The sequence below is a fragment of the Chelonoidis abingdonii genome, chromosome 4 (assembly GCF_003597395.2).
Source record: "Chelonoidis abingdonii isolate Lonesome George chromosome 4, CheloAbing_2.0, whole genome shotgun sequence".
Lineage (NCBI taxonomy): Eukaryota > Metazoa > Chordata > Testudines > Testudinidae > Chelonoidis > Chelonoidis abingdonii.
The window spans coordinates 47,561,490-47,588,736 of NC_133772.1; the positions used below are offsets into that span (position 1 = coordinate 47,561,490).

Consider the following 27,247-nt stretch of genomic DNA (forward strand, 5'->3'; position numbering starts at 1 on the left):
TGGGAGAACTCTCTCCCATTGACTTAGTGCATTTCCACCACAAGCTCTACAGTGGCACAGCTGTAGGGGTTTAGTGTAGATGTAGTTTCAGACACCATGTAACAGGAAAAATTACAAAGGAACCTTTGTAAAAGAATCTTCAGTCCAGCATTTAACAAGTATGACTCAATAAGCCTTTTCCCCTTAGATTCTTTTCCCTAGAAAGAGGCAAATATTGGAAAAAGAGATAAAATGAAGGTCCAAGCTTTTACGTCTTCTAAAGTATTATCTTGGAAAAATAAGAAACAATTGCAAAGGGAATATCTTCTTTAGGATAGTTGTGCTAACTAAAACATACCTTTTTACTGAAAAATTGCTGCTTGGAAACATTCTCATTTTTATAATAAAGTTATAAGATTGTAAACCAATGTAAAACTATCACAAAAGGAAAAAAAAGAATTTAGATGGGTTTCAAGAGCCAGACATCATTTCTAGTATGCAAGCTCTGGTGTTGATATTGACAACTACATCTGTCAACTCTGTGCTTTTACCTAGGTTAGATTAACAAATTTGTATCACTCCTCACTAGTTCTGCAGTTTCCCATGGTTATGGTTATGGTTAAATAACAATTTCAGAAGCAATTAAGTTACTTCTGTCAAAATTCCTTCTCAAATGATTCAGAGTATCCTAACTGGGCTTCAGTTAGTCTCTGACAATCAGCATTATATAGTCATAGACTCAGCCATGCAGGAAGAAAGCGAAGGGAGAAGGCATGTGGTTTAATTAGTCACTTAACACATCTGGGAATACCCAGCAATAAATTGTACAGTTCAGGTCATTGTTCTTTCCTTCATTGTTTACAGTTATCTTGGTCCCAGTCCATTGCTGGGACACCACCACTCTCTCCTCAAATGAGGGTAAAGGAGGGCTGAAAAGAGGGGGTGGATTGTTTTCCTACTGTACTGGATATTAGGAGCCCCAGCTCCCATTTTTCCAGCTTCGTTAGGGGATGCCATCCCTTTAATCTCCTTCCAATTCCTGTTTATCAGGGAACCATATCCCCTTTGTAATGAGTACGTGCACTGGACACCTGCCACCTGCTGCATTTGCCACATCTTGACCTATCCTCCGTATGTACTTTGCCCTGACTTGCTGTGAGGAAAGCAAAAAAAGAAAAAAAGCCAGTCTGGTGGTGAAGCAAAAATTCCTTCCAAGGAACTTGTACAATGTCTACAGCAGATGATGATAAAGCTCAGTCCTTTTCTGATCTCATGAGTGAGAAGTTGGATGCTACTGATTGGTGTTTGATGAGAGTTCCTTCCCAAATGTACAGAGTATAAATACTTCCCCCTCCTCTGGTGCACATGGTAGGTCAGTGCTGCCACATTGTCCATCCACTTCCTATCCCCCTACCCCTTGGCTCTGCTAAAGTAAGTCCATCCCCTTTCCTCCTCCCTTGTAACCCAATTGCAGTGGGAACCTTAAAAGGAGCTCTATCCCTTTTTTCTTGCTGGATGGACAAAGACCCACCACATTGAGTTGTGGTGAAGACATTTGGTTAAAATCACTATAAGCTATTATACTAAGACTTTCGTAATGATCTCTTCACCAAACTAAGGGGGAAAATACCTCCTGATGTCATGTAGGATTTTATTGCAAAGCTGGTGTTATGCTATTACTGGAGAACTCATAAAATAAATCATGCATACATAAACTGCTGTGTATTATTTGTAAAAGATTATTTATTGGGCTGGAATTGACTCTACTTAAGCTTTTATCTGATGTTTGAATGCAGGTTTAAAGCCAGGACCTGTGACTTCCTTACCTCAGAACAAAGTTTATAGCAGGGGCAAGAATAGATTTCCTAGGATTTCTGTAGTAGTGATAACGTGAGACTGTCTCAAATTCCACACCTACAGCATCACATGTCAGCTTGTAGAATTTCAAGAGCACTTCCTTACCAGAATTCCATCACTCACTAGCCATTACATTTATCTAATCTGTTCAGTACCCTTAAATACACAGAGCATGGGTGAACATTATATGTCATAACTAAACGCTACTAGAAATAGAAAACACAACAAGATTAATCCCAAAATAAAGATAGGACTTTTTTCACACTGAAGTCCTGAACAAGTGGAAAATGTATCCTGTCACATTTTAAACGTGGTCTGTCTTCTATTTAGTTTAGTGCAAAATTCCAATTACAGTATAAGTATGAGTTTAGTTATTGGCCAGTTTCCATTTTAAACATTTCTTTTCTGACAGATGTATTTAGTTTGTTGAGCTGGTCTTAGTATTAAACAGTTTAAAACACAGAGTATTGTCAAATTAATGTCATTAAAATCTTACTAAAAGCTGGAGAGTTCTCCCTGAGCAAAGATTACTTTTGATTGTTCTTGTGTGTGAAAAGTATTTTCATAGGGAATGTTTTTTAAGTTTATCCAACTATAATACTAAAAAAATAGTTTAGGAATATTCCTCCGTTATACTAGATTGAGAAAGTAGGGGAGCCTTCCATCATTTCTTTGGCAAAGGAACAATTCATTGTAAGCATGGGAACAAACATAAGTTCTGATCCTGCAGAATCACGTCCATGATTTGTTGCTTTATGTCCAATATGGTGAAGATGAATAAGATAGAGTAGTAATAAAACTTCAGTGAGAGATAACAAATGACATCAGCTCTACCAAGACACTCTACTTTTACATTGATCCTACCATGTATAACTTCTATAACAGGGAAGATTCATCTCTTGAAGAAACGAGAGAGATCCCAATTTTTGCCTGTAAAATAGAGGCCATTTGCAACACTGTTTCTGTGTATTTTAATGTCCTTTATTAGCGGAAATCAGGATTTACTATGTTGAGCTGCTCTTCATTGCTGAGACTTCGTCAGTTGCTCATAGTATCTTGCTGCTTCCTGAAGTTAGTGTTGACATACTTCACTCTTTATATATAAATCCATTAGCCAGATTTAAGGCGCATGTGCAACCAGGGAGCCTTCCCTTTAAGCGTTCTGATAGCTTATGTACCTTAAATCTGTCTAATGGATTTATTACCATGATGTAAACTGAGGAAATGCCACGCTCTGTATACCTGAAAGGGACTGTTTCAGACTTTAGAGTGGAGGAAGAGGAGGGGGTAAAAGTGGTCTCAGCTTCTAGATTTCCTGAAGAGTTATGTCTAATTCCTCTTCCCTCTCCGCATCACATTGGTAATTTTTATAGGGAACTGATTCACTGTCTAGCTGAGGGATGAGATATTCCTTTAATTTTGGCTTATAAGTGTTCCATAAATTTGACACTTTTCAACGTAAGAGTAAGTTCATAAGTCATTGTGATGCTTGACTTTCAGAGGAATGTGTAAAAAGTTGTTAACTAACTCTGTATAATTGTGACTTTCTCTTAGTTTAGTACTTCTATCGATTAACTTAATGGTTCTAGACATTTAACATTAGTTCTTACTTACTTTAATCAGTGTAGTTTTATGTTTAAAATATAGTCCTTGAAAAGCTGAATCCTTTTACTATTTTAACTTCAACTATTTTGTCCTTGTCTTGTCCTTATGGGTATGCTCTTGGGGTTTGCTCTCCATTTCTCCTTCTGTGCCTTATGGGAGAGAGCCTGTCTTTTCCTGTCTGTCCAGAATAAAGCATTTGAATGCATGAATAGGTACCAATATTATTTTTCCCCCCGTTGTGTATATGCATGTGTTATATTTCAGGCTTGTTTAGTATGCTGTAGATATCCTAATAACAATGGTTTAAAATAAAAAAATAAGACTCTCAAAACTCTTCTGTGTCTGTTAGCAGTGACAGCCATCAGACACCAGCATAAGATTGTGGTTTTCTTTCTTGCGTGTTCGACCTGCTACTAATCGGTATCTGGAATACATTTGAATGTTATTCTGACCAATTTTACATTCTCTTAACTCTTTTGAGAGTCATGGTTTGTTGGTAATAGCACAACACCTTTAGTCCTCATTCTCTGAGGCTATACATGTAATTTCTTCAGTCTTTGAAGGTAGAAACTGCCATATACTTATTGCTTGCTGCTTATACAGTTTGTTAGGCAAATAGTGTCCTGCACTCTCTTCCAGTTGCATGGTGAACATGGCTACCCTGAGAGAGAGCGTAATAGAATTCTGTGGGAGAAAAGACACATCATATTAATCAGGATATACAGGTGAATGAAGACAGAGTTCAATTTAAGCAGCAGGTTTCAGCTTTATTAACTTAAACCTCAGAAGCATGTCTCATCTCCTGTGACTCTCATGCACCAGGCATTTAAGTGTGTTCAGTCCAAGGCTGCATGGCTCCCACCCTACAACCTCATAACTTGGGATAAACCCTCTTCAGCCTATCCTTAGGACTTAGCTCACTTCTGAATCCTCCCATCCTTCCCACTCCAAGGAGGGCACGAGGATAGCAAAGAGGGACCTCAATCTGCAAAGCCTTCAGCTCTCCCCTTCTCCCATAGTCACAAGGTCCACCAGCAAAATTCCAGGTCTCTTACTTCTGGAAGTTGGCCCTTTTGGCCTTTATCCACACTAGACAGTGGCAGCAAATTGCAATGAACTAAACATTCCTACAAATTACTAATATTAATTTCTAAGTCCTACTTCTTTTTAACAAAACTATGCTTCTATTTTACTGTGAGGTGAATAACCCAACAGGCCTCTGCCAGACTGCCACAATGGGAAAAATTTGTTCTTGATCCCAGAACAGGTGAGTGGTCAGACTCTGTGCATCCAAAACCACAGCTACTATACTACAGTTATAAGGAGGGAGGGTAGGCAGCTGAAGTGCCCCCCAAAACCTCAGTAGAGGTTTCAATTAATGGTGAAGTTAGGGGGATGTGAGAGGCCAGTCAGCTTCCCTCTTTGCACCAACCTCTCTCCCTTCCTCCCCTCCCCCTGGCTGGCCAAAAGGATGTGAACGGCCTTGGAATCCCAGGCATGTGCTGTCCTCCTTCTTTCTAAGCTGTCCTGTTTAACACACTGCTGGTCCGATCAACCTTCCTGCCTAGTGAGATGGGAGATGGCAGCCCAAAAACTTGCACTAGAACAAAATATGTGATAGAGCTGTCTTAAAGGAAATAAGAGGGCTCCCTTGTAGTGGTCATGTAGGTGAGTGAAAAGCCATGTTCAAATGTTTGCAGCCCTTCTGGGGAAAAGGAAGGGAAGGGAGCAAGTTGTCTACAAAACATGAAGTGCTGAAATAGTGGGGAAACCCTCTTATTCTAGAAGAAGTTTGCACATGATTGAAGTGAGAGTCCGAGGTTAACACTAACTCAGCAATTTTAGAGTATGTAACAGATTATGTAGCTTCACACAAGATCAAACAAATTGTGTTCTGTCAAAAAACTGTTTGTATTTCTAAAGCCAAGTATGATGGTAGGTTATTTTTCAGTGTAGAATAACAAGTGGGAAAAGACTTCATCAAAACAGAAGTTCAGCTGTAAGAGTTATATGTGGAATGTAGCTTTTAAAATAAAAGGCATGTTTGTTTTATACATATGTATATGTGAATGAAAACGTCACTCAGTTAAAAAATGCTTTTATGTAGTTAGTATTTGTGTGTGTTGATACTAGTTGTAGTTTGTCCAAAAACTGTGAACAGTTAAATTACTAATGTGCTCAAAATATTTATTGCATGAGCCTACAAGATGAGTGGAGTTTTATAGTCAGTTCCAGTGCTTGGAAATGCAACAAAAAAGAGGGAGATTCCTTGATTCTGTCATTAAATAAATATGACCAAATAAAACCAAAGCTTCTCAAGCCAAAATAGAGGATTTTTGAAGTACTAATTACTATAAGAAAACTTGAAAATTGCTGACCTCATTTACGATTCTGTGACTAGCTGTCAGTTGCTGTTAATTCTGTTAACAGTAGCAGATGACTTCTGATTGTCTACTTTTGAAGTGCATTTATAATGTAACACACAGGAAATATTGTAGCTTGTTTCAGGAAGGAGCATCTGATGAGACTTAGTAATTTAGGTACCACGTCTTTATGGAACCGTGGGTAAGATCTGACTAAACATAACTAGACTAGAATAATGAAAACACGCATTTGATATAAAATTATGTACATAAGAACAATAGAAATGTCACAGTGTTGAAGTTTAATACTTAGCTGCTGGCAGTTCGATGTATCTAAATATCTCAAATAGTTTTGGTTTTAAGATGGCACATGGAAGCTTTTTGTATGCAGTAACATTTGAAATACAATACCATGTGCTTTAATAATTCAGTAAATGTTGCTAACTTTATCATCAAGTGTAGTGTCTTTGTAGCTAATTTAGTGCTTTTTAAAGTATATTGTTTAACCTAAAGGTCTTAACATGCAATACAATTATTCCTAAAATGCCAGTTTAAGAAACATGTATGGTAAGATTTGTATTGTGTTTCTTCTAAACAGATTGCTTCATGATATGATCTGGGAAAATTTGCTCACTTAAGCAATTCTTGCTAAAAGATCCATTAGTTTGTTTTGTATTGTGTTCACAGCAAATAAAATGCATGAAGTAAGATTGGAGCTTTTCATTTTACTCCTATTATTGGTATGAAAAACAGAACAAAATGCTGCAGTGTTTTTTTAATGATATGAAAAAGAGGGAAAGGAACTACACAGCATCAACTGATCTAAAATAAAATTGCAAAGTGATGTTAAAACTCAACATTTGTCACACTGCAGTAGTTATAGTAGTGTGAGATCTTCTATTTTTTATACAAGAGGATACTGTGAGAATTCTTAACTTTTTTTTAAGGTAACCACTCAAGTTATAATAAATCTTTAGGCTCAGAATAATAGTTTTGTCTAATTTGTCTTTGCTTTTTGCTTTTCCAGGCTGTCCATACAGGGATGAGGGCATACATTTATAATAAGAGTTCTGTTATTGGCTGCCAGGCAGAGCATTCAGGAATGCGCACATACTACTTCAGTGCAGATACCTTAGAGGATATGAATGACTGGATCCGTGCCATGAATCAAGCTACTCTGATGCAAACACGTTCATCACTGAAGAGGCAAGTTTAATATGTTACTAACTTGCAGCTAAAAACTTGTTTCAAAAATCAAGAGTAGTGAGTTAAAATATATTTTTAGAAGCAGGAGAATACTCTGTTTTCATTTTAACTTTTTAAATCAGTGAATAAGACGTATACAATTCATTCTGATTTTAAAGAAATTTGTGGGTTTTTTTTATAGTCCTACATTAGTATACTTAGATGCTAATGAATCAACAAGCTAAGGAGCACAAAGTAAAGAAAACCCTAGGTTCAAAATTGTTTTGCCAGCATCGGTGGTGCTGGTACACAAAGAAAGTACTAGGGCTTGTCCACATCAAGACTTAGTATGCAGCAAGCCAGGGTCTGAATGAAATTACAGCTCACTAGCCTGTTGCGTATTAAGTCACTCTGTGGACCCTGCTACTGGATTCTAAAAGATCCATAGAGTGCAGTATGTCACAGCATACTATGCAACTTTTAGAACGCTGTAGCAGGGTCCACACAGTGACTTAGTGCGCAACAGGCTAGTGCGCTATAGATTTATTCACACCCTGGCTTGTTGCGCACTAAGTCTCTGTGTGGACAATGAAATGAAGCAAGTTTAAAAAGAAAAAAATAGGACAAAAAAAACTTTTGGAGAGAAGTGGAATGGGGATACCATTTTCAAATTTCTAAGAGGCGTATTCTAAAGAATAGAGTGTAAAAACCAAAATATAAGAGAAGGCCAATATACTTATCAACTTCAATTTTCCCATGCTTTTCAGTTATGGAATTGAAGTGTATAGATACATCTTGCAAAGTAGTATTAGTTAACATCTTGACTTACTGTATTTTCTAATGCTGCGTTTTGTAACATTTTAGGGGAGGGATATGTTCTATGTTACATAACTAGCACATTGGATTCCTGGTCTGTGATTGGAGCTCCTAGGCACTACTTTTTCTAAAGTTCATTTTTGAAGTGCTGAAATTCTGAAGTTCAAGAAAAAGCAATCATTGAGCAGTAAACTTCAAAAGAGGCTGAGATGAGGAGCTAGCAGTTGAAAATGCTCTCAGAGACCAGAAAAATTCTGTTTTGGCTCAGGCAGGACATAAATAGACAAAAAGTAAGAAAGACTCCATTTTTAAGACCATCCCTTACGATGCTTGGTGATGGATCAGAAGAAACTATGAACTCTACAATAGTAATAAATTTTTAAGATTATCTCATACCTTAAATAATACTTATTTTCTTTTGTGTGATGTTAGTATAATGCCATCTTAAAGGAATTTCCCTCAATGTTCACATCAAGGATATATAATATTTACCTTCCTTTTATTCTTTTTTTCTGTAATTTTTAAATTAAATACTTATTTGGAGGGCTCTGACTGATATGTGGATATGCAATGTAAAGAGGTTGTTTAGTTATATATGGTTATTTCAGGTAAAAGATAATAAAGAAAAAACTTATTAACTGTTGAGTTGCTGATATGAAACAAAGGGGGAGCCATAGTTAAAGATTAATTGTTCTTACAGCTTGTCGCCAAACGGGGGACAAACTAGAGGCAAGAGCAGTTTGTCCTCGAGAGACAAACTTTAAAAAACCATCACAGAAATAAAAAATTGATAGAGTGTAATAGCAAAATGCAGTCAGCAACAAAATACTGTTAATGTTGGCTCAGTATATGACGTGTAGGTCTTTGTTACAGCTTATTCAAATGTTAATTGATTTTAGTCAACTTTCACTCCCTTCTTCTGTTTCATGTACACTCATTACTCATTACATAAATTAGTGATACCTGAGAACACTCAGCGTTGATCTGTCTCATCCTCGCTGCCAGAGTGCAGCTTTGATGGGTCTGGAGGGAACAAGGACACCTCCTGCCTTCACATTCTTTCCCCTGCTCTCCCTGCCATTGGACAGTGTAGCATTGCGGGGCTGGCTGATTGGATCTTACCTGCTGGGATAGATAGAATGGGGTATTTTCTCTTTCCCTTTACTGCTGGTAGTAGCCAGTTTGAGTTCTTTTGCTTTCTGCTGATGACTCATCAGTTTGACTGTGTTCGAGAGCTGCCATTACCCACCCATATCTAATGAGCTTGATCTCTTTTGTTAGGGGGCTAGGATGATGGCCATACTTTGTTTGGGGTCTGGAAGGGATTTTTCCCATATGGCAAAATTGGCAAACTGTTGATTGGGTTTTTTCACCTTCCCTCCAGCATCTAGGAGGTCAAGTTTGGGGGCTTTCAATTTCATTGTTGCAACTTTAGCAGGTTTCGGTACAGTTGTTTGGTTAAAAAGGGTTTGACGTGAGGTTCCTGTAACACGATGGGATGCTTGTGCATAGTTCCATAGCACAACATTGTTCAGTGAAGGGGTATGTCTCCATGTCTATTCAGTGTGTGACTCCCTTCATCTTATTTCTCCTACCTCCGGGAGGGGATCTCAGGGGATCCAGCCAGGATGTCAAAGCCTTTTTAAAACATATTATGATGTATGTGTCTTATTGTTTCACAGCATGAGAGAAGGTGTGGTATACAATGGTAGGCAGAGGGCAATTCTCAGACTGGGAGAGAGGTACTTGTATAAAGGAGTGTGATGCCTAGATTTGCTTCTCCAGCAAACCCTGACCTGCCGGTCTCCCAGGAACCACAAATCTTGCCTTCTCTTTGGCACATCATCCTCATTTTCTTGACACCACCTCCTGCCCCAAGTGGCCTAGGAAAAGTTCTAGGAGTATAGAATTAGGGTCTTGGATATACGCAGAAGTTGCAGTTTTTAAATTGATTTAGCCAAATTGGTGCAGCCCTCTGTTGACCACTGTTTAACTTGATTATATCTATGTAAATCATGTGTAAACAGATTTGCATATCCACATAAAGGTTTGCACTACTTCAGCTAAATGGATTTAAAAACTGAATTTGTTGAATCACTGCATCTTTTGTGTGGAAACAAATAATCCTAGGTTTAGCTAGTTGACAGAAATTCACATTTGAATTTTTCGAGGAGGGGTCTCAAAACCCTACTTAAAGTGGTAATGAAAATTAGTGAAGAGTTACTGACAAGTTTTAAGTTCAGATACAGATGTAAATGCATAGAAATGCAGGTGATAACTATTTTTTTCTGAAAGATGTTGGCCCACTTCACTAGTAAGCATCCTACACAATTTCAGAAACATTTGTGCCAGTCTTTTAAGTTTTATAAAGTGTAGAACAAAGGAAGATGTAAGAGACAGGAGATGTCTTCTAGCCTGCTGAAGACTTCCGTGTCTAACCTGGGGTTGGTGGGTGAGGGGAGGACTAAATCAAACAATAACTATTTGTCTTTAGCTGCTTTCAGTTTTTCCCTGTTCTTACAATTGACTTAGTACTACTTTTCTACATTTTGACTTTGGCAATGTATTCCTTTTCTTACACCTATTCTGAAAAGAGAACTCTTTTTATACTGAGAGCTGATCCTGTTCTTAACCCTTAAGCTCTGAGGATTAAAATTTCACAGTGCAGTTTCCCAGACGTACTGCACCTAGTGCTTGTTTTTGGCAAAACTCTCAAACAATAAACAACAGATAACCTTCAAATTCCAGAACCCTTGTGTTTTCCAGTTAATTATTGTCAGACGCAGTTTTAACAGTGGCCATACCTGTATCCTGTAATAAGATTACTTTTCTTTTTCTTTTTTTAGGTATAAATAACAGACATACCAGTAACTAATCTTTTTGCTCTGGAATCTAGCTTCAAAACTGTGATTTTGGTTTTGGCTGCATGCCAAAACCATATATACTCGTTCATAAGCTGAATAATTTTGGTAAAAAAGTGATGCATCAAAGAGCAGGGGTTGGCTTATAACAGGTCTACGCCAAAATTTGATGATTTTAAACTCTATTGAATCATTGAATTGAATATCTAATACATTGTCATTTTGTTTACCTGGAGCATCTGCAGGCAAAGAGCTCCTCAGCACTCTATGGCTGCGGTTCGCCATTCCCAGCTAATGGGAGCTGTGGAAAATGGTACACCACTTCCCGCAGCTCCCATTGGCTGGGAAGGGCAAACCGCAGCCAGTGGGAGCTGAGGAGTTCTGTGCCTGTGAATGCTCCAGGTAAACAAAATGTTCCGACCCGCCAGCGGCTTACCCTGATGGGCCAGGAGCCAAAGTTTGCCAGCCCTTGAAATATAGAGTTGGCTTATAAAAGGTCATACAGTTTTTGCTATTTTTACGTAACCATCTTGGGAGGGTCAGATTATAATTGAACGGGCTAATGAACGAGTATGTACGGTATATTTTTTTGTAAGTTACGGCTAGGAACAATTGAAAGGAAAAATATCAGGGAGGCCCTGCAAATTTTACATACTGATTCCATTTTTTCACCCATATTTAACATTGAATTGTGAAGGAATAAATCAGAGAGTGAAGGTAGAATAACATTTGTATGAAGGAATTAATATTCAAAAGATGTGTACTTACATAATTCTCTGTCTGAAAAGCAATTTGGAAAAATAAGAAAAGGACCATCTTTATTTGAACCTGTGATGGGATGACCAGGCCCAGAGGCTCCTTGGTGGAGGCCTCAGGGTATAGGCACACCCATCCCAGGAAAGGAGCAGTGGAGCTAAGTCCGCTGAGCAGCCTAGAGAGACTGTTCAGGAAGCAGCCAATCAGAGAGGCTGCAGGGAGCAGCTAATCGGTGCCCAGAATGGCCATATAAAAAGGAGCTGCAGTGCCAGAGACAGGCAGTTCCTGGCTGGAGCCAGAGGAAGGTAATTAGTGCTCCTGGCTGGCCAAAGGGAACTGCAGCACCATGGACAGCTCAGTAGTGGCAAGGTCCAGGGGAGTGAGAAAGAGCTCCAGGTTGGCTGCGGGCCTGAGCACAGAAGAGCCTTGTGCTAAGGGTGAAGCATCGGTGAAGGCTGAGGCTGTGAGGAAGTGGCCCAGGGAATTGAAGGTAGTTTTGTTAAAGGGACATAGTGGCATGAGAATCCCTGGGCTGGGACCTGGAGTGCTGGGTAGGCCTGAGTCTTCTCCCCACCCCAAAGGTCACTGGGGAAACGGCCTACGATCGAACAGCGATAAGTCCCCGGAAGGAGAACTGAACTGTTAAGCGGCCCAGCTAGTGAGTGTCTACACAGAGAGTTTTAGCCCAGAGCCCCAGCCCCGCGAACCCGAATCAGGTGACTCAGACCAGCCGCGGCTGTGCTGCTGATCTTTTATCCCTGTGTAACCATTCACTATAAATCTAAACAAAAATTGGTGGGGAAAATCCCAAGAAAGTTAGTAGCATGTAAATTATGACCATGCACAAGAAAGAAAATGAGACTGAGTTAGTAGTAACTGGTGAAGATGAAAATGCAGACATTTTATCAGAAAGGTACTCATATCCCTAACTCCAGTTGCTTTAGGTGGTGCTCTTTCAGTTAGCAATGATTATTTAATATTGTTTGTATTAGATGAGGTAGAATCTTTCATCATTCATTCCTGTTTTCAGCTGGCTTAGACTGTGGTTGGAGAGCTGTGTATTTATTTAAACTGTCAGTCGCTATTCTTGAAACACGTGGGACTGGTCTTTGGAGGTGAAGACAGCAGTGTGAGGAGAAAGATAGGGACTTCAAGTGGGAAGAAGAGGAGAGGTGGGAGCTTGGGGAAGGGTGGCAGTATGGAGATTTATTTGATAGGAGTAGGAGTTTGTAGGATAGAATTAATTTATTCGTAAGTGGGACAGATTTACTTATAGGTGCAAAATTGATTTATTTATAGGGAGTAAAGATGTGCCAATGGAAACTTAACATGGTTTTAGTCCTCAGGCAGTTAGACATCAGGGCATTGTTCAGGCTCTCTTCTTCCTCATCCTATAATGATGGGGAGAGCTGTACTTTGTGAATAGTGGAGACACCAGCGCCCAGGCTCTGTCCAGACATTTGGAGCTGCTTGCTTGCCAGCCTTCCTTGTTTTGACATGGATACAGGAAAAGTAGGGGTACTTCGTGTGTCAGGGGAGGAGTGGTTCAGGGTCCTCTTCTCTTTAGGTTATCTTTACTAAGAAAAATGTGTGTTCTTAACCCGAGCTAGCTACCTCAAAAAATTCTAGTGAAGACAAGGCAGTTTGTAGTTTTTGCCCAAGTTGACTGGGTGTAGGATCTCCCAATGTCTCTTGAACCTGCTAACTTGTGTGAATACTACACACTGCTTTGTCTTCACTAGGATTTTACCTTGAGTTAAAAAAAATACACTTTTTTCCCCTAGAGAATACAAAGCCTAGCTCTTTTACCATCTTGTTTCTTCCCCTGCTTCAGTAGCTGTGCCTGGATGATTGCCTTTTAAGCTATTGCAGGACTCTGAAGTGATAATGCTGCCTACATGTTGCCAATTTCCTGTCTTTACCTCTGGACCTTCCGTCCTTCTCTGCTCTTTCCTGTATACCTGCCCTTGCAATTTGAATCATGTAATTATATGAGAGGGTGGCTCAATTGAATTGATCTACCTGGACCTCCTAATACACTTGAACTAAGCCCTGCAAACTGGCTGCCATGGTGAGGCCGCTCAAAAAAAATTATTTTTTTTTGAGAATTATTTCTTTATCCATTTTTTTCACCCATCTCTATTTTTTTTCAAAAATTTTCAACAAAAAAGGGACAAACTTTATGCAAAAAAATGTGTCCTTATTTTTGACTAGCTGTATAAGTGTTTAGAATCTTGTCAGCTAAGGGCTTGTGCAGAACTACAGAATTGCCCAGTTCTTGAATGGAATTTGTTCACACAATGGCACCTCAGCAGTGTAGATTCTGTCTGGCCCTTAAAGGAAAGTGAAAATATAGCTTTAGTCTCTTGAAGATGGAATTGTCAGAGTGACATTGGATAGTCTGGTTTAGGACCTCTGTGTCCCAAAATCTTTGAATTGATATAGCATTTAAAAAAACAGTTAAGTTAATATCTGTGCACTGCCAGTTAAAAAATACATCAGCCAAAGTTTGACAGATTTAATAAACAGAGACTCCAAGAAAAAGCTTCACAGCTAGGCTATTTACTTTGAAGCTTTACAGATGCTGTTACCAAAAACTGACTATCAGGTCATATGGTTTCAGAGAAGATGAAGTGCTACTTAGAGATCAGTGACATCTTAATAAACTGCCAAAGAAGATTAAATGAGGAAAGTTACAGATGAAGTGGGCTAGCTATCAAAAATAACATAAACCAACAATAGTAACTAATACTTCCAATTATCAAATAACCTCAAAAGATATTCTGCTTTGGGTTTTGGCAAGGTTTAGAAAAAAGGAAAATACCTAAAATAAAGTACTTAAAATAACGTATTTAACGATTTTATCTGTGATAGTCTTGTTAAAATTTAGCCACCAAACTGAAGAAGGGTTAGAATGATTTCTCTTGCTTCTCATGGGACTTCATCTCTCTCTGGATACTGCTATATCATCCTTATCAGAAATGGCTTATTCTTGGAGCTTATAAAAATACTTCTAAGAGAATTTTTTCCCCTTTGAAATGGAGAAGCTTGTACCACATGGCAGGTGTTTTCCTCTCCTCTCATCCTCTCTCCTTGTTTTTAAGTCTACAACTTCTTCTCTCCCAACCCCTGTAACAAACAATTTTACATTTATAGAAGTTGAACACTATGCTGTGCTATCAGTATTTTCAGTTTATTTTTCAATAATTAAGTATAACTGTTTCTAGCAAAGTGCAGCTGAAAATAAGTTTCTCTGGTGTTTCCTTAGTAATGGTTTGTATAAATGGGGGAACAAAGGATTCTCACCCAGTCTTATCTGCAGTCGCTCACCCCTGGTGCATCAGGTTATCACCAGCTGTAGAGGCTATTTTTGTGGGCTTCCCTTTCTTACAATCTTAGGAAATCTACACTGACTTTTCTTTTAAGATTTCACACTAAAGTCGTGTTCACATAAGCACATTATTTTCATTGCAGAGAAACAGAAAAAGCGGATCAGCAAGCTGTTCCCCAAGCTAACCATGTGGATTCTCGCAAAGAGTGTGCAAAGGTGGATACTGCTGATATAAAAGAAAGTTATCAAAAAGCAACTGAAATCTTTGACTATGATAGGCATGAAGAGATAAGAAAAGAAAGAGAAGATGAGGAACGTTATGTCTTCAGAAAAGAAATTCTGGAAGCTAAGAGGGGAAAATCTAAGTATCTGTTAACATCAGGAGAAGTGGATCAGTTTCCAGATTTAACAAGTGCATCTCGGCCCCAAGTAGCTCAGCCTCAGCCAGTTGAGAAGAATGGGACATTTCCTAGTTCATTAAACATGAGTGTTGGCCCAGTGGAGCAGAATGGTACCAGTTTCTATAAAAGAAGGTTTGTTCCCAGAGCAAATCCAGATAAACAGATGCAAAGGAAAAACAACATGACTCAAGTGGAGCAGTGGGTAAAAGTCCAAAAAGGAGATACAAAAAGGTTAGTAACAAGCCAGTCTTTAAATAGTTAATTGTGGTGTTCTCAAAATAAAGGAAAACAAATGACAGATAACTTGTTTTATACCAAGCAGAATGCTACCATATTAAGATAGTATGCAGTGACACTATTAATTTTCTCATCCGTCCAGTGCAGAATAACACTTTTAAAATATGTACTTTGAATTTTGGAAAAGTCAGTATGATAACTGATGAAAACATTTTCCTTAAATGTGTTCACATTTTTATTGTCAACTGAAAAGATGAGACATTGGAATATGTTTATATTCTCTTTGAACATATTGGATGTTTTCTTAAAAATTTTGACCTGAATTTATTCAAAATTTAAGAGCCAATATGAAAAGACTAACTCTTAAAATCCTTTTTTATTCATGGACAAAATAGATGACAAGTTTTTAACCTGTTTTCCAATTAAAAACGAGAGAAATTTTAATCTTTTCCCCTTGTTTCTTTTCCCCCACAATACTTGTATATGGGTCATGTTGGTATGTAACACATACATGAAATGCAATGTAACTGGATTCTTCAGTATTTTGGATGTACAATATGTCTAATGAAGCAGCACTAAAATGTCGCTGTGGCATACAATATGCATCTTGTTCCTTTTTAGTCTGTGAAAATTACATGAAAGCCAGGGAGTATAGGCAGATGGAATGCTTAATGTTTGTATTATCTGTAACTTACCAATGTTTTCATCTGTTTATTTTTCTTCAAGGTGTGTGTGCACATATGTATTTCTCTGGTCTCTCTATTTCTGGAAAGTGATGGTCTGATAAGTAATAGATGTCTGCTTTTACTGATCCTGCGAGTGACTCCAAGTGGAGTCCCAGTAAAGTTAGTTGGGGGCTATACGCTCACAGAAGTCATCCCACATGGAGTTAACTTTTTAGGATCAGAGCCTTAGATACTAGAGGAAACTTATGAAATTGAGATGAAATGGTAATATTGAATGAATAGGAGAAAATCAAATGTGTGACTTGTGAGTAGGGAGGACTCAAACTGTGATTTAAAAAAAATTAAATACATATTAAAATTGTTCGTATTTCTCTGCTGGAGTTCCAGTAAGAGACTTCAGTTAATTAATAATGCAAACTATGTGAAATTCCAGTTTTCTGCCCCTCTCATTTCCTCTTCTGTCCACTCCCCTCCCCTCAAAAGTAACCAAAAAACAAAATAACCTTATCATAGAGACCTGTATGCTGCCTTAATCTAATATTTTCAGTAATTTTTAATTCTTTTATCATTCTGTTTTACTTGCTTATTTATTTGTTTGGGTGGATACAGTTAAAGTTAGGGGAAATTATGTCTTTAGTATTTTTTCCAAACATGCACTGTTGCTAATATATGCTATATAAATACAATGTACTATCTTCTTTTGGTGTTCTATACTAGCCACTCAAACATACAAAAAATTAAAAACATTATAATTATGATTACAAATTAAAACAACAGTTTAAAATCTATCAGTGTTATAGAAAAGCCACCGAAAACATCCCCTTACCCTCCCCCCGCTCAAAAAAAAATGTGGGTAATGGTCAGACTTGATTAGTACCTAACTAGGAGGCATTAGGAAAATTAGATTTCACTTTTGCCTCTGAGTCAATATTATGCAAATTTCACAGCCTGGTGCTAGGGACATTGCAATTGCAGATGCCATCTTTTGAATGAGACATAAAACAACTGGGGCGTATTGTTACCATAAAGCTTTCTATGAAATGTTTTCTAGTGAGATGTGATGAAGAGTGTTATAGAAGTTTAAGGTAGTAATATTAACTTTGAGAGGTGGCCAGTGTAATTCCTTTTTTATTTTAATTTGTTGGATTTGACCATGAACATCGCACTTCGTTTTATGTTGTTTCACAGTCCATGGATTATGCTGTCATTCAGTAAATTATAATAATAAGTCTGTAGTATATGATTTGCAGAATGCACTGTTTTGGGGGCAATAAATCTGATGCCTATTTCTTAAATGTATATACCTATCATTTTAAAAAGTAATATTTATAAACGTTAGTTTTTTATTTTAAATTTTAAAAACCTCATAATTGCTGATGCATGAAATACATGTGAAGTTGCTTCCTGGCTCAACTCAACAAACCAAGACCCTGATCCTGCAATATGATACATGCTAGTGAACTTCACGTTTGTACACAGAGACCTATTTATATCACTGGTTTCAGAGTAGCAGCCGTGTTAGTCTGTATCCGCAAAAAGAACAGGAGTACTTGTGGCACCTTAGAGACTAACAAGTTAAATTTGTTAGTCTCTAAGGTGCCACAAGTATTCCTGTTCTATTTATATCGCTGAGACTCTGTGTGGGCTCTAGGAGTCCATCTGCATAATTATTGTAGACTCAGGATCAACACTTTAATATCTGGAAGGTGGCATAAGACCTTTTTAAAAAGATACTCTTCCTCCCATTTCATATAGTGCCCATAACTGGTTCTATGCCATTGATACGTTTTGGCTTTCAGTAACGCACCCTTGTAAAGTAAGACATCCAAAAAGATTGTACAGGTTGAAAATGACTGAGATAGAAAGTTTTAAAAGATATTCCCAGGAGGTTAGTGATTTTTCTTTTAAGTAATTCCAAGTGAGGGGCTCCCCCATCCTGTAGTCATTCAGAGGTGATGCTCCAGCCTTCAATGTGAAGACTTCAGTCCACAGGCAGACATGGTGAATACTGAACTTTAGAATAATCTGGTCTTTGGGGGTGGGGTTTGGTTTTGTTTTTAATTCTTTTATTAGTCAAACCCAAGCTAAACCTGTTTAATACTTTCCTATTAAACACACTCATGCTGAGCAATATCCTCCCCTTTCAAATATAGCAAGAAATAATTCCTGTTGCAGAGAACTTTTCCTGTTCCTGGCTCTTTTTGTTAAGAGCCATACTTTTCTTGTTCAAGAGCTTCTATGTGTTTGCACTTATGAGACTTCGCTCCACTGGTATCAAGCTGTAGAACTGCCTTAAACAACTGTCTCTGTTGAAGGGATTTCATAAGCATTCTCACACAAGAGTGAGGGTCATCACCCTACTTTATATAAGGGTGTTCAACCCTCACCTGCCTCACATTGTTTGCTTCTGCTTTAGAAAGTGAACAGAATTTGCTTTGTGTCCTTACAATTAGACCTTCCTTTAGTCTAGTTTAAAACTTTATTCTAAACTGTTTAGAATAGTATAAGATAGCTAAGAGTGAATAGCCCTTCACCTGGACTCGGAGCCTTCAGCACCTTATCGAGAATAAATCTGGCCTTGGGCCACGTAAAGGCTTTGTGAGGTGTGCATCTTGCTTGGCAGTCATACCAGAGATGTCCTGTGCCTTCTATGTCTTAGAGAGACCCACTCGGTAACCCAGTATATGATTTGCTACACCTACACTCAGGCTCATCTGGCTTCTCAGTGTTATAGCCCGATACCTCAGCAGGCCTGCTGAGGAAACTGAGACCAGTCTCTGTGCCAAGGTCCTCTTACACAAGACACATGTTTACTGCTCCATCATCAGTGCTGCCTTCTACTACTGTCTCAAGACTGGGATCTTCTTGGCCCTATACTGGCAGGGAATCCTTCATCCAGCACAACCAGAGCATCTATTTTAGGCCTCATTAGCCCTGATGCTGACACAGGAAGTGCCCACCTCAGTGCCTACTCCTCACCTGGCATCATTGCTCAGTATAAACTCCAGACCTGACCTCTGGCACCAACGCTTCTGCCTTGGTACCTTAAGCACAGTCAAATGTGCTTTCAGGAAGGAGAATAGGAAGTACATTTCCCAACAAGAGTCATAAACTGAAGAAAAAGAGGAAGCATCATCTCAATCCTCTTTTGCAATCTGAGACCCATGGCTGCTTTGAAGACTCAGACAGTGGTGTGGTCGCCTCTTCTCAATGCTCCTCCAGAACTTGTCATCTTGGCACCAAATAACTTGGACTCCTCACTGTTTCAGATTCTAATAACGCGTTTAATTTCTCTGCATCTGACTGTGTGTGGGGTCCATGGTCAAGGCTATTGACCATCCCACTGAATCCTTTTCTGCAGCCTGACTCTGTGCCATCTTTCAGTCCCAATATAGACCTTCCTCAGAGCACCTTTGTAGATGAACTTGCAGGTCCCCTGATTAGATCTCAGGAAATCAAACCTCACCCCTTATCTCAAATCCAGATATCATAGAAGGATATTATGCAGGTTCCTGTTCAGTTGCTAATGTGGCCCTACATACAGGACTTTATGAAGGCCTTTTTTGGAAACTGCAAGGCCTACTCTGATGCTGACCTTGGCATCGGCACTGATTCTCCTTCTGGAACAGTGCTTTCACTTGGCACCAGTGCCCTCACTAGGGCCTGTGCCTCATCTGGTACTAATGCATCCTGATACCACCACTGCATCCATCTTACCCTAAGGTGGATCTTCCTGTATCAGAATAATGGGATGAGATTCCTTCAGAGGATCTGTATGGGTCCATTGTGGAAGAACGTGCAGGTGGCACCTCACCAGACAATCAAATGAAGTTCTCTCTGTTTCCTTTTATGATGAACAGAAACAGTTTAGGAGCTATTTGGGAGAATGGCAGAGACTCTTCAGTTACTAGCAGGGGTCATGGCCCTTGAGATATCTGGTCCCTTGTTTGACATATTACAGATATAAACCAGGGAGAAGCTGTCTCCACCTCCTAGCTCCAGCATTTTCAACACAGCCAAAAATATGTGTCTCCCTTTTCATTCCTGCATGTGTCCAAACAAGCGGACAGGATGTATCCTGTGCCAGGTGAAGGATATCAGTTCCTGCTACAACATTTGTCAGCTAGTTCCGTGGCAGTGTCTGCAGCATGGGAGACAGTGTGAGACAACAGAGTAAGTGTTATATATTTGGCATAAGTGTCTTCTGATCTGGCTCACTAGCCCTTTGGATGGCTTGTTATAAGGCCATAATGTCCCATTACGTTTATATCTTGTAGGATGCCATGAGGGACTCCTTACCAAAGGAACAGAAAAAAATGGCTAAGACTTTAGTCACTAAGGGTTGTAGGCTTGCTCCACGCTCTGAGAGCAGAGTGTCATTCTGTGAGCAGAGTGTTATTCTGCTTCCAGAGATAAACTTCCTTCTAACGCCAAGGAATGCAGTCCCAGAGGCATTAGTAGCTACTTTCAAAACAGGCTGCTGGCAAACTACCTCAGTGGTATAGGGGCAGGATTCCTCATCATACCTCTTCACAGTCCTCAGCATCAGCCTCCAAGCAGCCATTCTGATGGTGTGGTTGACAGCCACACACCAATCTGTACCACATCTCCAATTCTTTCTCCCTCATTTTGGGCCTCATCTCTCTTCTATATCACCTGGTGCATGATTTCTTCCAGTCACAGGTAATATATGCTATCCAATTCTGCACCAGGCCACCTCGCCATCCTCCAGCTCCTGCTTCCCTCTTCACCACTGCCATGTACAGACAACAACACAGCCATGTACTACATGTCTAAGCAAGGGTGTGGGGAGGGAGTACATTCCCAACCTTTATCTGTGGAGGCAAGAAAACAGACTGTGGTACATCCAAAACCAATTCCACTCTATTTTTCTACAGCTTGCGGGAGAAAGAATGTGGAGGCAGATTCACTCAGCAGGAGGTCGCAGAATCAATACAAGTGGTACTTGAAACCAGTGGTGGCCAGAGACTATTTCACTCAGTGATGGGCCTCTTCATGGATTTCTCTTGAACTGGATCCAACACATTGTATGCACCTTCCCTTCCTTCCCATTCCTCTGATAACCTGAGTCCCATAGAAAATCACATTGCACAAAGCAAACAGAGTGTACTAGTAGCTCCAGTGTAACCTTACTAGCACTGATATCCCCAAATCTTTTTCTGCTTGTCAGAAAACTATCATATCTGCTGCTCTTCCTCCAGACCTTCTGTCTCAAAATCCAGGAAGGAATTCTGCATCTCAACCCAGAAATGCTCCTCTGTTCAGTATTGGAGGATAATCTTCTGACTAATGAGGACTATTTCTGTTCTCAAAGAAATCAGGCCATCCTTAATGTAATACAAGGAAGGCTACACCCAGAAATCCTATAAACTGAAAAGGAAATGGTTTTCTATCTGTGTCACTAGTAAAGTACTTGCTCCATCTCGAGCTGGGGTCTCTGCAGTCCTAGAATAGCTTCTACACCTTAAGTCTCAGGGCCTAGCTATAGCCTCACGGAAAGTTGATATGGCAGCAATGTCTGCTCATCACAATTATGTTCAGAACAAACCTATCTTCTGTCACTCAGCAATCTCCAGGTTCCTTAAAGACATGGTAAATGTGTTTCCTCTCAGTAAACAGCTCCCATTTAAGGCAACCTAAATCTTGTCGTAATTAAGCTGAGTGGTCCTCTTTGAACTTCTTGCACAAATCTCTCTCAAGCATCTATTGATCAAATAGCCTTCCTAATAAGAGTAATGTCTGCTAGGAGAGTGAATGAGCTTAGTGCTTTAATAGCTAGTCACTTCATCTAATAGGGTGGTCTACAAGGAGAAAGTCACCAAAAGGCCTCATCCTAGCTCCATACCTAAGGTGGTCTCAGATTTACACTTCTCTTATTGCATTTCTCGCCTTGTGTTCTTCCCTAGACTTCACTCCCACCCACAAGAATCTCCTCTCCTAGACATGAAGAGAGTGCTCTTTTTTTTAACCTGGAAAAGACCAAACCCTTAAAAAAATCTAATTGTTTATTTGAAGTATACGGGTGAGATGCCAGTGAGACTCCATTATCTCTTACACACTCACACTGGATTAGGAGGTATATAGAATATTGTTACATCTTGACTAGGAAACCAGTAACATCCTAGTTTAAAACCCCATTCCTTAGAGCCTCCCTCTGCAGCAGCAGCAGCACAGCTTAGATATGTTTCCCTCATGAAGATCCTCAAAGCAGCAATTTGCAGTTCAGTGTACACTTTCACCAAGCACCTCATTTTGCACTTAGCATCGTGGTCCAGTATCTGGTCTAGAAGAGTGGTGCCATGCTACAGTATGTATTTAGCTAAGTTCTCTTCACCCATGTTCTACCTGATGGAGCACTGCCCACTAGAATCCCATAAATGGAAGTGCAGAGGCCCTCAGAGAAGAAAAAGCGGTTACTTGGTCTTTTAGAGTCATCTCTGTGAATTCACACTAGCCTCCTTCTCCTCTGTCTCGGAGTTCTAAATAACAACAGGACTGTACAGGTTGGGAGTAAAAATTGAGTTGGGGTGGGGAATGCACTTCCTTATATAGACTAGGGTGATGACATTATTTTCACGTGAGATTTCTCAAGAGCCTCCCAACTTGAGTCACAATTTTTCAAGGCAGTTCCACAGCCTCTGGGCACCAAATCCCATGAGTGGGAATACACAGAGGCAACTCTTGAAGAGCAACATTTACTGGCAAGTAACCACTTGCTGTCTTTTTGTTCCTCATAGCCATCTTGTATGCTGAGAAAAGATGATCTTTTTCCCTCCATCCCACGCTTTCCTTTACATGGTCTTCCATAAGGTCTGGCAGAGTGAGCAATGTTGCTGACTGGAGATGTTGAAGCAAATGACCCTCAGATACTAAAAGGACAAAATAATGATGGCTAAGTGCAGAAATTGGATAATAGACATTCTGGTATTTCAGGCTGTGAAAAGACTTCATGAAGTCAACTAGGTCAAAGTTGGAAGCCAACAGATTTTGCGTGAAAGCTGCTGGCCAAATGTGGAGCTAATTTATGCAATTTAATTTCTGCATGTTGTACTGAACCCAGGAAGTGCCATTTTTTTGTAGCAGGACTATAAATGAATTTCCTTGTAAATTCCTGTGTGCTGCTTAAGATAGCAAGGACCAGTAGCATTATATCATGTAAAAGAGTAACGCGTAAGGACTAGAACATTCCAAACAAATGTTCATATATCAAAGAATTTAAGAAATGGTTTATCTCTTTTATGTATAATGAAGCAAAATCTACCTAACAGTTGCTTATTCTGTCTGGTGAGGTTTCTTCCTCCTCTCTGATTTTTAAAGTAATGTAATTTTTAAAATGAATTAATATATCACATTTGTACAGCAAACTACACCATCTAGTGGTGAACAATGTACCTTTTAACTAATCATAAAAATTACTTACAGTATTTGCTGTTTATAAACACAACTATGACTCAGTTCTTTGCATACTTGACTTCTAGTGTTTCTAAACATAGAGGTAATGTAACTTATTCTCTTAAAGCTAGCTTTACAGTGGTAGGTCCAGGCTGATCGTTGGTCAAAGAATTGTAGCTTTCAAATATTTCTCAAAGTAAAATTACTTGCCAGATTACTGCAGTCTTAATATGTAAATAGTGCAAGTTTTTAATATAAAGATACTGGGGCAATAGTAGCTTCATTTTGTATACATTAAGTGAATTTTAATCAGAACCTTGTATAATTTCTAAGGTAACATTAATTAGAAGAGATAATTTGTTTTTTTACTTTAACCAGTCCTATTGATAAATATACATTTAAATCTGTATCTCTTCTTATCACAGTCTTGCTTCTGATCAGATGCTAACTCGTCAAGGTCCCAGTCAGTGTTCTTCTTTTCCTGAAAATTATCATACCTTGCCAAAGAATACCAGGCAGCCTTCCGGGAGCTCTTCTCCACCAAATCGCAACTTGCCAAGTGACTACAAATATGCCCAGGACCGTGTAAGTCACTTGAAAATGTCCCATGAGGAGAGGAAAGCTAATAAGGATGGTACTGTATGGCAGCTATATGAGTGGCAACAGAGACAGCAGTTTAAACATGGCAGTCCAACTGCTCCAGTTTATGCAGGTTCTCCGGACTTTACTGACCGTGGTAAAGCAAAAAGTTCACTAGATGTTCCACGATCAATTTCTGTTCCTCCATCTCCTTCCGATATTCCTCCACCAGGACCTCCAAAAATCTTTCCGCTAAGGAGACCACACACTCCTGCAGAAAGGGTTACTGTTAAACCATCTGATGGGAGACAGAGTATAGACATACCTTTTGCTGGATCTCCAAGGAGGATACGAAATCATGCTGTAAAGGTGTGTATAGAGTATAACAGTAATCATACATAGGTTTGCATATTAATCCGTCTAATTAATGTAGGCATTTGCACTGCAATCCTTACTGTGGTATCAAAGTGACACACAAGTTCTAAAAGTAAACACAGTAACACACAATATTTTTTTTCCCAAACCTAAGTCTTCTCAGTTGTCACAGGTTTATTTTTGTTGTGGAAAAAATAAATGGGTAGCTAAGAAAGAAGGAGCCCGTTAATTTGAAATGTTCTTATTTTATAGTTTCAATTGAGTACCTTATTAATACTTTAAAATTTTGTAAATATATGTCAATGTGTGCAATATTTAGCTATGCATAAGTAGGATATATGTATCTGTTACATAAATATATGTATAGGATGTTCATGCACAGTATTAATGGAGAAGTTTAATATTAAGTTAAAGAACAATTCTTCTATACCTTCTCCAAACACATTTCAGTGGGTTTTCTCACTGTTGTTAAACAGACAGTTTTTTAATTTTTGATGAAGCAAGTTGCGGATAATTTCTCTTCTTCAAGGTTAATGTGTTTTGCAGAAAAGCTCTCTCAGGTAAGCCACTGTATCTAAACTAGTGCATAGTTATTTTTTGAGTGATTGTCCACAAAGATTCCAGTCTGGGTGCGCATTGCCCCATGTGTGCAACATTGGATTCTGTTAGCTCCAATGGAGATAGTTGGCTATGCTTGTGCCATAGATGTCCCCTGCCCACCACCCCAGGGCATAAAGACTAGAGCAGGCTGAATTGTTCCTCAATTTCTTCCTAATGCCCATGGCAGAAAGACAGAACCCTTGTGTGATGTCTGCCGCCTTCTCTGCACACTATGCAAGCATATTTAATAGTCTTCGTACTTAGTAGTTAATACATATAGTTATTACCTGCAGGCTAATATATATATATATAGGGGGGGAGAGAGAGAGAGAACCTAGATACATTTCAGTTTAGGCTAGAACCCTTCCCTTTTGTCCCCATCATACAGGAGTGCTAGCAACACTGCAGAAGCTAGATTTCCTGGGTTCAAAACCTGCCTTCATGTGACGCTTCAGTGGTGCTTAATGATGGCACTCGTAGATGCTGTTCTGCTTAGGACATAGACATATCTCCAAGCTATGCTCCACATGTGTCGTCGTCTTGAAGCAAAGTCAGAAAGCTAAAGAAGCCTGCCTGAAGTTGTTTCCCTTGAGAGCTTGAACACCAGGAGGAAGGGCGGAGCCAAATCCATGTTCCTCTGGTTCATCCCTTTCCATTAGTGCTGTGGGAATTGAGTTTCTGCCTTCCCATTTGCCACCATTCTGGTGTCGACTTCCTCTGACAGGGCAAAAAACACAGGTCACCTTTTCTAGTGCCTAGCGAGTAAAGACATGGATATCAGCCTTCTGACTTGCCTCGGCCTCAGCCCCATAAGGACCAAAAGCTCTATGCAAGCACCAAGTACGAAATGGGCACCATATGTACCCACTACATCTGTAGACTGTATTTCTCTCAATGCCAACCCTTTGGCATGAACTTGGCACCTGCCATCTCCATACCAGTCAAATCAGAAATGTGTTCTTGAGTACTAGCACCTGCTATCTGGGTACCCAGAGCCTCTATAGTATTGCATGGTTTAATTGTGGGCCTAGTACTGGACTCGTCTCCTAGCGAGGCTGACGGTGGCAATGTCTAAGATACAGAACCAGTCTCTTCCCTTCAGAAACAGGGTACTCTGGATAGAACTGCCTCCCTTGGAAGCTGTGTGCTTCTTTTCCCCATTCCTATCTAGACAGAGCAGGGAGACCTCTCCCACTCACCTGCCTATATAATATATGGAGATATACGTATCATAGAACTGGAAGGGACCCCGAAAGGTCATCAAGTCCAGCCTCCTGCCTTCACTAGCAGGACCAAGTACTGATTTTGCCCCAGATCCCTCAGTGGCCCCCTCAAGGACTGAACTCTCAACCCTGGGTTTAGCAGGCCAATGCTCAAACCACTGCCAGCAAGGCCTGTTTATAAGCTCAACACTTATGTCCTCAGATGTGATTACTCCTGTGCCAGCCTTGTTCCCTGTGTCACTCAAATCCAGTGCAGCCCTGCTTGCTCCTGACTCCAGCTGTGACTCTTGGCTTCATTTCTGGTTCCTGACTCCAGCTCTCATCCTTTACTCTGGTTCCTGACTCCTGCACCAGCTACTAGACTTGACTGTCTGCACCCTGGTTACGACAGTTTGAGTAGCCTGAAAGTCCCTGGCTTAGCTACTAGGATGGACCCCTCTAAAACCAACATCATCTTCATGGAGTTAGTGAATGTTTTGCGGAATCTACAGACCCAGATCAGTGCCCTGCAGTGAATGCCACCCTGCAAGCACAAGCTGTGCCACCTGTGACCCAGCCCTACTGAGAGCCAAAAATAACGTTTCCCAGCAAGTTCAGTGGTGACTGGGGGAAGCTGTGTGGGTTTCTAAATCAGTGCCATCTTCGCCTTCTACTGTACCTGCAGACCTGTCCTACTGACAAGACCAAGGTGGGGCTTATCAGCTTGCTGACTGAGGAGGTGTTGGCCTGGATGTTGGTGATTTTTGGCAACCTGAACCACACACACACGGCAGTGGTTGCACTCCAGACACTAAAGCAAGGATGCTAGTGAGCAGATAATTATGTTGCTGACTTCTGGTGCAGACACAGAATGGGAAAAGGGTGCTCAGTGCCATCATTTTTGGCATGGTCTCAATGAGGACATTAAGGCTGAGCTGGGTTGGATAGAGCCTCAAGCTGGCCTGAACACTTTTAACAATCTGTATATTAAAATTAACAAC

General features: G+C 39.8%; 1 protein-coding gene across 1 annotated transcript in view; it reads left to right on the forward strand.

Moving 5' to 3' along the window:
- PLEKHA7 (pleckstrin homology domain containing A7) overlaps positions 1-27,247 on the forward strand; it is a 334,075-nt gene that overhangs the window by 218,652 nt on the left and 88,176 nt on the right. The window contains exons 9-11 of the mRNA XM_032799204.2: positions 6,832-7,010; positions 14,897-15,385; positions 23,916-24,438. Of these exons, the coding sequence (XP_032655095.1) occupies positions 6,832-7,010; positions 14,897-15,385; positions 23,916-24,438 (1,191 nt within the window). The remainder of the gene's footprint in view (positions 1-6,831; positions 7,011-14,896; positions 15,386-23,915; positions 24,439-27,247) is intronic.